Source organism: Nicotiana sylvestris, chromosome 1 (assembly GCF_000393655.2).
Source record: "Nicotiana sylvestris chromosome 1, ASM39365v2, whole genome shotgun sequence".
Taxonomy (NCBI): Eukaryota; Viridiplantae; Streptophyta; class Magnoliopsida; order Solanales; family Solanaceae; genus Nicotiana; species Nicotiana sylvestris.
The window spans coordinates 150,207,785-150,221,294 of NC_091057.1; the positions used below are offsets into that span (position 1 = coordinate 150,207,785).

The 13,510-nt window shown below is 38.9% G+C and overlaps 1 protein-coding gene across 1 annotated transcript; it reads left to right on the top strand.

Moving 5' to 3' along the window:
• Positions 1–2,617, top strand: LOC104222023 (cytochrome P450 78A6-like). The gene is made up of 2 exons (XM_009773197.2): positions 1–1,130; positions 1,773–2,617. Exons 1-2 carry the CDS (start codon positions 114–116, stop codon positions 2,421–2,423), a joined length of 1,668 nt encoding a protein of 555 aa, XP_009771499.2. The 5' UTR covers positions 1–113; the 3' UTR covers positions 2,424–2,617.
• Positions 2,618–13,510: the final 10,893 nt, after the last annotated feature.

A 13,510-nucleotide genomic window follows, 5' to 3' on the forward strand; every position in this document is an offset into this window, starting at 1 on the left:
TCAAATACAATACCTTTCTCACTCTTTCTATCAATTGCTCTCTTCTACCTCTCTCAATACTCTGCACAATATCAAATTTTTCCTCCCAAGTCACAGCTAATAATAAAGAGAAAATGAGAACAGACATAGAAAGCCTTTGGGTATTTGCATTAGCTTCAAAATGCAAATCTTTCACCTCCATAAACTCCATATGTTTTGTTCTTTTCATTCTTATTCTATGGCTAGTCATGAACATCATTTATTGGTCTCACCCTGGAGGTCCTGCTTGGGGAAAATATAAATGGAGCAAAAATTCTGCAGGTTTAACTTCTTTTAATATTAATAATTACAATAATAACGATCATTTTCTTGTATCAAAACCTATACCAGGTCCTAGGGGATTTCCTATCATAGGAAGCATGAACCTCATGTCTGGTTTGGCACATCGCAAAATAGCAGCGATGGCCGAAGCTTGTCAAGCCAAGCGTCTCATGTCGTTGAGCGTAGGCGAAACACGAGTTATTGTCACGTGTAATCCAGACGTAGCCAAAGAGATATTAAACAGTTCAGTTTTCGCTGATCGTCCTGTAAAAGAATCAGCCTACAGGCTAATGTTCAACAGAGCAATAGGTTTCGCTCCTTATGGCGTTTACTGGCGAACCCTTAGAAAAATTGCAGCGACGCACCTCTTCTGTCCTAAGCAAATCAAAACCTCAGAAGCTCAAAGGTCCCAAATTGCCAAACAAATGGTTACAATGTTCCAGTTAGGTGGACGGGACATAATCCGAGTTAGAGATGCTCTGAAATTGGCTTCTCTAAACAATATGATGTGCTCTGTTTTCGGGCGCAAGTATAATCTTGATTGTTCTAACTCAGAAACAGAGGAGTTAGGGAAATTGGTAAATGAAGGTTACGATCTTTTGGGTTTGCTGAACTGGTCTGATCACTTGCCTTGGCTAGCTGAATTGGACCCACAAAAAATACGGCTCAGGTGTTCTCAGTTGGTCCCTAAAGTGAACAGGTTTGTTAGCAGGATTATTGACGAACACAAGGCTCAATCTGGTGATGTTGAACATGATTTTGTGCATGTTTTGCTTTCTCTTCAAGGTTCTGAAAAATTATCAGACTCGGATATGATCGCCGTACTTTGGGTAAGCATTAAAAATATTTTGGAATTAAGTTTTTATGCCACGATGATTTATAAACTTTTGTCACTATCATGTTTTGTTACTCACCATTTTTCTTAGTTTACTACTCTAATTCAAACTTGGTTTAAAATTTATAAGCAATTGTTATTATTATCGACTTATTGTTTGAATATTTCCTTTTCTCATTAAATTACTTTCTTTTAAAAAGTTATTTAAAAATTTCTATCATGCCATCCCGCTTGTGAGAATATATTCAGGGTCAATTTTCTGATTTCACAATCGTAATAGTTCTGAAAGCAACTAATTTTATATTTCTCTTCCTTCTTACGTGGAACTAGTAGCCTTTTCCTTTTCTTTTAACTCCTCCTTTTAATAATGCAAACAAACATGATGGCGAATAAATGGAAGCTCCGAATATTTTTAAAAAGATGTAGAAACTATTCGTATTGCACTGGAGAGCATTATATTATATTATGTACAAATGAGAGCATTATGTTATAGTAGCATTTGTACATTACACGCGGGCAAAAAATTAATTAATCAAGTGTGGAACTAATTACTTTTAAATTATACAGGTTTAAAGATAAGAATGACAATTGAAATAAAAAATTAACCTAACCTCTATTTGTACTATGGTAATTGCAGGAAATGATATTTAGGGGAACTGACACGGTAGCAGTATTAATAGAGTGGATTTTAGCAAGAATGGTGATTCATCCTCAAGTTCAGTTCAAGGTTCAAAACGAATTGGACAAGATTGTCGGAGAATCACGGGCCGTGACGGAGTCCGATGTATCGGAGATGATATATTTACCGGCGGTGATAAAAGAAGTACTAAGGTTGCACCCTCCGGGCCCACTGCTCTCATGGGCCCGCCTTGCAATCACAGATACAAAGGTAGATGGCTATCACGTGCCGGCTGGGACCACAGCAATGGTCAATATGTGGGCCATCACTAGGGATCCAGATGTTTGGGCTGACCCACTTGAATTCAAGCCCGAAAGGTTCGTTAATGGTGCTGAGGGTTTGGACTTCTCGGTTTTAGGATCTGATCTGAGGCTTGCACCATTTGGGTCCGGAAGGAGAACTTGCCCCGGTAAGACACTGGGCTTGACTACAGTCACGTTTTGGGTCGCAACACTTCTACACGAATTCCGTTTTGGGCCCGTTGATAATAACAGTTCAGTTGACTTATCTGAGGTATTGAGGCTTTCTTGCGAAATGGTCAACCCACTCACCGTGAGGGTGAGATCAAGACGTGCTCAGCAAAAAGCTACACCCAATAATTGCAATTAAAAACCAGAAAATAAAAAAGAAAAGGCAACACTGCGTAATAGGAGTATTTTTTCCTCTTATTTTTATTTTTCTTATCTATAGAACCCCTTCTCTATAAATGTTTTTGTGTTTTGTTTTTTGTTTGCATTTGATTTTTAGAGATCATTTGACCTTGGATGTACAAATTATGTTAAATTAAATACGAGTTTAGCTGAGACACATATTCTATCTATACGTTGTATGAGCATTTTTGTTTTCGTTACTAAAGTCGCTAGTATTCAGTAATCTCAATAGCAAAATATCATCAGATGTACAGCGGCATATATGTTAAACTTCGACCACTAATCGGAAGCTTATAAAAATCAGATGTCTCTTTTGGAAAATTTTCTTTTTCCTAACAAATACATTCATGCCAAACCTATCATAACTGATAAGGTCTGGGGAGGGTAGTGTGTACGCAAACCTTACTCCTACCTAATTTGTTTCCAATAAAAGAATATGGATCTTGGTAAATGTTTGGAGGAAATGTCCGAGAGGGACACCTCGAAACATTCACCAAATCTAGGAAGTTCACTGTCACGCGTACTATACTTGGACTGATTATCCATCAATATAGACCGGAAATGATTGGCAGGTCCAAAATCATATCCCTCATCCACATCATCTATGTATATATTTTAAAAAGTTACTGACTTTTTTTTTCATTAGAATTGTAGTTGTACAATATAAAAACTTATATAATATAGCCCACTGTCCTTTTTCTGTCACCATAGTTTGGCACAATGCAATAATCTGTGGATTTGAAATGGATATGTTTGACTCGTAAAACGATATAGTTAAATTTATACATGATTTCTAGATAAGTGAACTAATTTGATTCTGAAATAATAAAATGATCGAAGAATTATGAAATACTTAGCATTAAAATATAGACAAAACGTCAGAAGTGACAATTTCCGGAACAAGATTTCCAGGAACAACAGTAGTGAAATCGAAAAGCGAGAAAGTGAGATTCTATTAAGCTTTATATAGAATGTAGTATAAGTTTGCTAGAAAAATCGTCCCCCTACAATAATAACTGAGCTCACTATTTATAGCTATGTCTAGGGAAGGAGGTCTTAGGATCGTTCCATCCTTTAATGTCAATTATGAGGGTCATTGATGAAGATGTAACGGTAAACATAAATGCCAAATTCCCTTTAACGGGTCATCGCTCTTAATGTCGCAAAATATTCTTTATTAAATGTTACCGCGCGCAGAGCATTTAACACACCTTTATGAACGTTATTCCTTCCGGTGAATAGGGGACAACTGCGTTTGGTCTATGGCCATCCCCGTTTTGGGTTCCACGTGTCATTCCTTTGGATGACCACATGTCATAGCATATTTTTATCCTATACAGATAGTCCCCCTGCTTTCCGGTGACATAACTTGGTGTTATCGAGAAGTTGGTAGAAACATTCTTTTGGCAGAAATTACTATAATCCCCTCTGAAAATTTCTGACGGTTGATTAGACACACATCTCTCCGCATTTAATGCTTAGAACACGCGTCATCCCACGATTCAACACAGCTTTTGCTGATTACCGAGGTAATCATGGACATGAATTTAGTCGCCAAAATTCTTACTTATTCGTATCCACCTTCTCCCTTATACTTCATAATTTTCCAAGCTTCTGATTTGCACCTTTGTTCTCGATCTTTTCTCTTACTCTCTTCAAACAAAGAACCTTCTTCTTCTTCCATACAATGGCTTCTTCCTCAAAGCGCACCAGTTCTTCAAAAAACAAGAACAAGGCCGAGGATTATGTTCCTCCAACAGTGAGCTCCATCATCCCTAGAAGTCATATTACCACAAAAGACTTCGAAGAAAAATTTCCTACTGCTAACTCTCGTACATGGGTCGTCAGTAGGTACCTTTCTTCATCCGTCCTTCCAGCATTCTTGTTGTGAATGAAGACTGTCGCTGCCATGATTTGGATATTATTGCTCCTGATCTATCGGAGCGAGTGACCCTACACAAAGAGGGTTTCACATATTTTTACACGTGTCCCTTTACTTTGTGTGAGTTTTCTTTGAGCGAAGAGCTTGATTCCGTAATTGCGGAATTTTGCCTTCGTTACTAAGTGTGTTTGGCACAAGTAAGTCCTTATGTGTGGAGGACGGTTGTTTGCCTTCTGCGTTTGTGCCAGGAGACTATAGAAGACCTAACTGTAGCTCATATAATAAATATCTACTCTCCCAAGATCTTCCGCGGGGGAATGATAAACCTCTGCAAATGTGGCCACCATGATTTTTTGTCTAGTATAGATGATGACGACCGTGGGTGGATGGAATGGTTTGTTGCAGTTGCCACCAACGATATTATCATGGCAACGACTTCATCCTTTTCGGTCGCTTAGAACTACACTCGTAAGATCTTTGTTTAATATTTCCTTTTACTAAATATTCTTCCACATCCATATCAATCCTTCATCATTCTCTTGTTTTAGCAACTCGATAGATCCCACCGGTGGTTGAAGGTTTGGACCGGTGGGTTCAGAAGATTTTGGATGTTACGACGCCCGAAACTCATTTGTGGAAAGAACTGGCCCCTAAATATGGGTGGAAAGCCAAAATCATGGTAATTCAAACTAACCTTGTTTCAATTTTTCATGTGAAGAACTTGATTAATCCCTTCTATCTTTTTCTTGAAATCAGGTCTACCTGCGTGCTCTGTTGTTGTCCCCGAGGAGGATGTTTTGGCTGATCCTGTTGATGCGGCGAGGTTGCTTTAGCAGGCGCTTACTCGAACAGGTGTCTTCGGACCTGCTTCAGGCATAGATGTTTTATCACAGAGTCCCCGGCTGGAGAACAAGTAATAAAAAAGAAGGTGTCTTTAGTGGCCGGGGAAAATAATAAGAGGACGAAGATTATTGCCCCTGAGTCGTCTCTGGAAGTTATGATCACTAGCCCTCCTCCCGGGCCGGTCATAAACACCGTGATGATCGACGATGATGGAGAAGTTAGTGATGATGGGGCTTCTCTACACAGAAGGAAACGTTCATCATCAACTCAACAAGATTCTCAATCTGTTGAGTTAGTTACACCAACCGAGGATGACACCTCAGCACTTTGGGGGGAGTTTAATTTAGTGGAAAATGCCAACTCCCGTTTTCGGGCCCCAATTGTTGAGCCCGATAATGCAGGGCTGAGTACCGAGTCTCTGTCGTCTTTAGTTGGCGAGCATCCAACAACCAGCACTGCATTTGATGCAGCATCTTCTTATTCTTCAACTTCATCAGCTTCATTTCCATCTTCACCAACACCAGCAATTTCTACATCATTTCCATCTTCATCCACTCTTCCAACAACAACTGCTACATCATTTCCATCAGCCACATCCCACCATGAAGAAGATGTTCTTCTTCCCTAGCCCCAGTTTATGGGATCTTGGGGCAAAATTATGCTGCCCCTTTTGAAGATCCATAAAGGAGAAGGAATGTTACTCTTTCGGTTTCTACTGGATGCAACCTGCTATCCCGACTGGTGGAGCTTGCTAATTATCTGAAGCCTTTGGCTTCAGAGAAAGATTGGGAAAAAGATTTAGGCACTCTCGGGGGAGTGTTTGTTGAACAACACCATGCACAATGCCGCAACGGTACGTTCCTTTCTTCCTTTGTTATTTCTTATATTTTTGTATGAATGTATTCTGAGTTTTACCTTTCTTGTTTTGTAGGCCAACTTTCTTTCTTTCGAGGGCCTTTAGAGGTTGATTCATGAGAAGGAAGAAACTTCTTTTTCTCGAGATCAGCTTTTGGCAAAGCAGGAGCAAAGTGTCGCTCGCCTCTCAGAACTAGAAGCTAAGGCCACTGAGGCTATTGTATTGGAGTCTCGTTTGCAGGAAAGCGAGCAAGAGGTGGTAACCATTAGCCAAGAATTTGGCCCGCTGAAGGTTAAATTTGATGAGGCCAAGGCCAAATATGCTGAAGTCCATGATGCTGTTCTTGCTGCAATAGAACACGAGGTTACTTCCGCTGAAAGAGTGAGTAACTTAGAGGCAGCCTTGAATTCCAAAATGAGAGCTTGCTGCTCTGGGGGCGAAACATGCCCAGCTGGAAGAGAAATACAGGAAAACTATCGAGCATAATAGGCTCTTTAGTTCAACTGTCAGTGACCTTGATGTTAGCCTCTGATCTATTAGGTCCGCTCGGGAAAGCCTTTCTGCCGAGGTAACCCAGCTTAAAGAATAACTTAAGCGTCGAGTGGCTTCCCTCGTTGTTGAGAAACTTACGCCACATACAACATAAGGAGAAAACCCTTGGAAGAGGCCAAAACATGTATCATTGATTTTGATGCCGAAATTGCTAAGGCCCGTAAGCTTGAGTTTGCTGCTAAAGATGGACTCCCAGCACAGTCTGATGCCCCCTCTGGTTCCGGTTCCGAGTTCTCGAAAATTGAAGAGGAATCAGAGGACGATGATGCTGAAGGCTAAACTGGGGAAAATGTCGAGCCATCGGTAGATCCATCTACTTCTCCCGGAGATGCGAACACTTCTCTTCCTCTTGGTTGTGGAGAAACTGCAGTTTAACTTTTCTTTTCTTTTTCCAATTCTTGTGCCTTTGCCATTTTGGCATGTTTTTTTAAATAAATACATCTTTTTTATCAAGTATTATTTGATGCTTACTTCCGTTTGAATATCCATGCAAGTTTTTAATCTTTGCATTTTCTTCCTTTTGCTTAAGGACTTTGCGCAAGTTTTCCTGTTTGCATCTTATTACGTATAGCCTTGGATGTATTTTTCCCGAAAGCATTTTGGTTCCAGGCATCAACTCTTTTTTGTGAGGGCTTATTATAAATATTTATGCAAGATCACTTTTTGCGTCCTTTTGTATACGTCCTTGGGCGTATTTTTCCCGAAGGTATTTTGATTTCGGATATAAATTCTTCCGAAACCAAACCTTTAACGTGAGGGTTTTCATAATAGAGGGTCCTCTTATGTTTATGGTACTCTTGAAGAGGACGTATCTTATTCATTACGACACTAGCATTTGAAGTACTTGTTTAGCTTTCAAATGACAAAGTTAGTTCATCTTTCAAACAAGAAACAAGATAAAAACAAAAGGATTTCATTTCATTTAATTCCTTCTATTTTTAAAAGTACATAAGCATTTGGTATGGTGAAAAGAAATTACCATTACTTGTGGCTATCTTGTACAACTTGTTTCTACGGGGCTAGCCGCACAGTCCCCGGTCCCGATGATGCAATTATGCTTCCGATTTTTTGTTTCCCGGTAGACCTGGCAGTCATTATTGCCGTATCCTCATATCATTCCCCCCCAAGTGTTTGTATGCGAAGAACACAAATTGGAACATTGGAAGTCTCGTACCTTCGAGGACTCCATTAATGAATTGCTAGACCATCTTATGCTCGGTAACAAATTTCTTTTACCCTTAGGAATTTATGCGATCGAGTAAAAGACTATCTAACAATTCTTTATTGGTTTGTACTTGTGAACGGTCAGATAACCTTTGTCCTATAGCAAACTTAATTTCCTGGTGGGAATTTTGCTATAGAGCCAAAGATTATCCATCCATCCCGCAGTAGATTTTTGCTTGAGTGCCTTGCTATTAAAGGTCTTATTGCTACTGTAGAAGTTTTTTATGCTTTCTGTTGCTGCCTCGTTAAAAACCTTGCCAGAAAAATCCATTTGGGACAAAAACAGGACGAAGGGAAAAAAAGTGTTGCACATACTTTCCGTTCGGATATTGTTCATCAACAATAATATCTTTTGAGGTGTGCCACGTTCCAGTTGTTGGGAAACTTTTCTCCATTTTGGTTCTCCAATTCATATGAACCTTTCTCGGTAACAGTCGAGATCCGGTAAGGGCCTTCCCATGTTGGACCTAGCTTCCCTGTGTTGGCTCCTGGGTGTTTTGAGTTACTTTCCTCATGATCAATTCTCCTACATTGAAATAACGGAGGTTGGCTCTTCTATTATAATATCGCTTCATTCTCTGTTTTTGAGCTGCCATTCTTACATGCGCCAAGTCCCTACGTTCATCGAGCAGCTCTAAGTTAACTAACATTGCTTCGTTATTTGATTCTTCATCTACCTAGAAATATCTCAAGGTGGGTTCACCTACTTCCATAGGGATTAGAACTTCTGCACCTTACACAAGAAAAAAAAGGAGCTTCTCCTATGCTCGACTTGGTCGTTGTTCGGTAGGCCTATAGAACTCCGGGAAATTCTTCGGGCCAATTGCCTTTTGCTGCTTCCAACATTTTTTAAGGTTTTGAATAATCGCTTTGTTCGGTGACTCCGCTTGACCGTTTGCACTCAGATGATAGGATGAAGATGTGATACTCTTTATTTTCAAATCTTCGAGGAATTTTGTAACCTTTGCACCGATAAATTTTGGCCCATTGTCGTATGCTATCTCTTTTGGTATTCTGAACCTGCAAATTATATTTTCCCACAAGAAATTGACCACTTCGCATTCTCCGATCTTCTGATAAGGACCTTCTTCTACCCACTTAGAAAAATAGTTTGTCAAAATTAAAAAAAATCTTACCTTTCCGGGAGATGGTGGTAGCGGTCCAATGATGTCCATCCCCTATTTTATAAATGGCCACGGGGATAGAACCGAATGTAAGGGTTCTGTCGATTGGTGCACCAATGGTGCGTAACATTAGCATTTATCACATTATCATACGAAGTCTTTGGCATCATGTTCTATGCGGGGCCAGTAACTATTACACCCCATATTTTTCGTACATGAAAGTACGCCATAAATAAATTAATGAGAGCCCGGAAGTGAGATGTCACGTCCAGCAATATTACATTACGGTGATGTCGAGTTTCACAGTATTAAGTTACGACGATGTTTCACCTTGAAGTATTGTACGTTAAAATTTCGTTTTTAGTTAACTGATGTAAGACTCGGGGATGAGATCATCTTGACGTTAACGTACTTACGTTATTTATAGCAAGCAATAAATAAGTGTTATGAAGAATAAGAGGGTACACGGATTAAATAAAACGAGTTTTGTTGAAAGTGGTCAATTTGGAATAAAATACGGGTCGAGCGATAATACCCGATAATTATGAACTAGTACCATGTAAGGTACCATATGACCGCGGTAGTATAATATATAAATTATATTAAAATAAGTTGAATTTTAAGTTATTTGGGGTAATTTTAAAATTATACGGGTAATTGGTTAATTACCGGGTAACGGGACATTACCCGATTAACTAATAAGCGGATAAAAACCTAATAGCTATCCCCCAACCACGTGGCAAGAAGCCATAAAAAGCTAGAAATGACTAAGTAGTCATCTAGTCTAGGTAGCAATCTAGGAATTTGGGATTTAATAAGGAAATGGATCTTATTCCATTATCTGGACAAAAAGCAAGAACAAGGACGTTCAATTCCAAAAAATAAGAAAGTTACTCCACCTTTCCAATTTCAAATTCATGCTATTACAAAGGTAATCAAGTGGCTGTTACGTGCAAGGATTATGTTTTATTCAAGCCTACTCAAGAACAGTGGAATGCAAACGTCCTTGGATATCAGTTTCAAAGGAGTTCTGGGATTCTTGGTGTGGTATTTACTTGCCTAACGTGAATTGGTTCTTGAATCCAATTGCCAAGTGATAATGTCTTTAATGTCTGCAGTCATACGGATTTTTTCCTACTCCAGGTATGTTAAGGCTATCCCTTCTTTCTTTTGGCATGATCCATACTGATATGAACGAAACGTGCAAATGCACAAATTCCATAAGTGACTCTACTCATAGAAGTAATAGAAATATCTATGTTCTTTAATTCTCATGTGTCATAATATTTTATCATATGTTCATGGGTCTCAGAAAAATACGAAAGTTGAAAAGATGTTACTTTATGATATTGCTCAAGAGGCAAAGTGGTCTTATGACATTCCGAATGATTTTATTGACGTACTTTTAATGCATTGCATTCATGTGCATTGACCCATAACCAGATGGCGTTATATACGCATATATATGTAAATATATGTATATGGAATTGGAAAAGGTTATGGCGTTATATACGCACCACCACCTGATCAGCTGGTATATGATGATAATATTGCCCACTGTGGCCGAAATATGATTCAAACGGCGTTATATACGCATATATATGTAAGTATGATTCAAACGGCATTATATACACATATATATGTATATATATATGTATATGGGATATGGGAAAGGTTATAGCGTTATATACGCACCACCACCTGATCAGCTGGTATACGATGATGATTTTGCCCACAGTGGCGGATATGATATGATGGGATACCCTCAGAGGCCGATGATGTTATAAAATATGTACCTATGCACGACATGGCATTCATACGCATATGCACGACGCTAAAAGTAATTTATGATTTACAAAGTTATTCAGACTTACAGGTTAAGTCATGCAATCTATATGTCTTTCATGCCTCTTATGTATTTATTTATGTGCCTTACATACTCGGTACATTATTCGTACTGACGTCCCTTTTGCTTGGGGATGCTACATTTCATGCCCGTAGGTCCCGATAGACAGGTCGAGAGCCCTCCAAGTAGGCTATCAGCTCAGCGAAAGATGTTGATGCGCTCTATTTACTTCAGAGTTGCTCGTTTGGTTAGTATGATTTAGATGTGTATTGTTTGGTAACGGGGACTCTGTCCCGACCTTTATGACATTTATGTACTCTTAGAGGCTTGTAGACATATGTCGTGTATATAAAAGATTGTACGACCTTGTCGTCCTTTGTTTTGAGTTTGTAGATGATAATGTTGGCCTATTAGGCCCGTATGTCACATGTATATGATGATGTAATATGAAAGATACGTTACATTGGTACTCGGTTGAGTAAGGTACCGGGTGCCCGTCGCGGCCCATCGGTTTGCGTCGTGACAAAAGTGGTATTAGAGCAGTTCTGTCCTAGGGAGTCGACAAGCCGTATCTAGTAGAGTCTTGTTTATGGGTGTGTCGTGCACCACACTTATAAGCAAGAGGTTACAAGGCATTTAGGATTGTCACTCTTTCTTCCTAATCAAGATCGTGTGGTAGAACTCACATATAAGAATTCAAGTCCCGAACTTCTATTCGTAATAAGACGATACCTACATCCGAAATGAAGGTTGGAAAGAGAGATAGTTGTGGATGAACTGAGTCAGAGGAATTGGATTTTTGTATGATGCCTTCAATAAAGTAAATGTGAAGTCTTTAGTAGACCATGGGTGTATTGAAGAGTGTAAGCTTCTTGATAAGAAGCCTTAAGGCAAGAATGTTTATCCACCTTTATGGATAAAGACAATGAGATATTAAGAAGATAAGTACAAGTTTCTTCAAGTAAAAGGAGCAAGGCGAAAAAGGGTACGAGGTATCCAGTTAATGAAGGTTAACTGTGTTTATAATTGAGGCAGAGGAACATAAAGCTTTTTGAGTTATATTCAATAGTAACAGAGGTATATACAATTGGTAGCACCCCTTCCAGATATGCCCTATGGGTTTAACAAAAGTAGTATAAGAAGATATGATGGATGAATGGATTGCGTCAGTTGACATTTTCGAAGGATATTGCAAACGTGCTAATAGATCTCTTTATGAGACACCTAGATGGTGCACTCTAAAATAGTGCAGCCAGATATGAGTACTACAAAGACACGTACTATAAGCCTTGAAGGGATAAATATTACCTTAGTGTGGCTCGCGTCCCTAGTAAAAAGAGAACGTTAAGCAACCCAAAGAGCCATTGGATGGAGCAAAAGGAAGCTAAAAGCGAAAGAATGCCGTATTTAAATTTTCACAAGAAAAGGGATATGCATAAATATTAGCAGAGTAATGAGAAGAGAGATAAGGAAGCATTATGAGTAAGATATGATACACGGATGATAAAGGCAGGTCAAAAAAAATGATGACAGTATTACAGAATTTACAGTCAAGTGAAGGGAAAGACAAAAGATGACAGGCCTTAAGACAATGAAAAGAATATAGGCCATAAAGTCATATCCTCACTTCGAGAAATAAGTTCGCAACTCTGACGCAATTACCAAAAGGAAAAGTTAGACCCCAGAGTAATAGAAGCCAATATGGATTGGTGAATAAGATAAACTAAACATGAAATATGGACTGAGTGAGTTGATAATAGTCGGTATCATAAGAATTTCATATCGTATTCCGACAATAATAGGATGGACAACAGAAGAAGGTTCATGAGAAATTCAGAGGATGTTCATTCAGGAAGACGCTTCCCTAAAGCAAACAATGTTAGCAAAGTTAAGCTTAAGGGACTGTACGTACCTGTTACATTAAGTGTCATCATCGCGAGTAAGGAGATTTGTCATCCTTTGTACAGAAGGAATGCCTCAAGGCTAGTAAGGGTCGTTGATGACGTGAAAGGATATCTAAGATAAAGAGGAAAAAAAATATATATCTATAGGCAGGTCGTCATAGCTCCAAGTCTTAGTACTCCCTTAAAGGGGGAAATATAGAGTAATAAAAGAAGAATGCAGTAAAAATGAAAAAGGAATGAGATTACACTTATTCAGCTCCTACGTATATGCTACAATTCCAGAACATTATGCATACACGACATCAATAAGAGGAAGTAAGGGTCCCTGCCTGAGATGTTATTGATAGAAAAGGAATCAGTGCGAGACATAAGTTAAGACAAAGTAAATAATCCAAGAGAGATTTCGCATGAGAATGGGCCAACGAATAGTTAGTAGTTGATTCAGGAAGAGCCTAGTCACGATTAGACAAGAAGTTACAGACAAATCAGCAGATCATGCAAGATAAATGTAGTAAATCCCAACATGGAGAATTCAGCCCCGCAGTTATGGCATTTTAATACTTGAGATATATTCATATAGGAGTTGGAGAAGTTAAAAAGGTATTATATGAGTGTTACGGAAATAAAAGAGAGTGTCACTAGGAAAACGGTCAAAATATCAGTCCAAAAGCAACCCCACAAGCACAAGGGCGTGGAGATAAGTAACTACAGATAAGTATAGGCAAGGAAGGACAGTAGAAGGTCTGTCAAGTATACTATATAATAAGCTCACATCTTTACAAGAGTCAAAGGATCCTCCGTTAGTACTACAGTGA

What these genes read in the sequence shown, in the direction of transcription:
- LOC104222023 (XM_009773197.2), top strand. Translation starts at nt 114, where the DNA reads ATGAGAACAGACATAGAAAGCCTTTGGGTATTTGCATTAGCTTCAAAA. An exon ending in ATATGATCGCCGTACTTTGG is followed by an intron (nt 1,131 to 1,772) that starts GTAAGCATTAAA and finishes TGGTAATTGCAG; the next exon opens with GAAATGATATTTAGGGGAAC.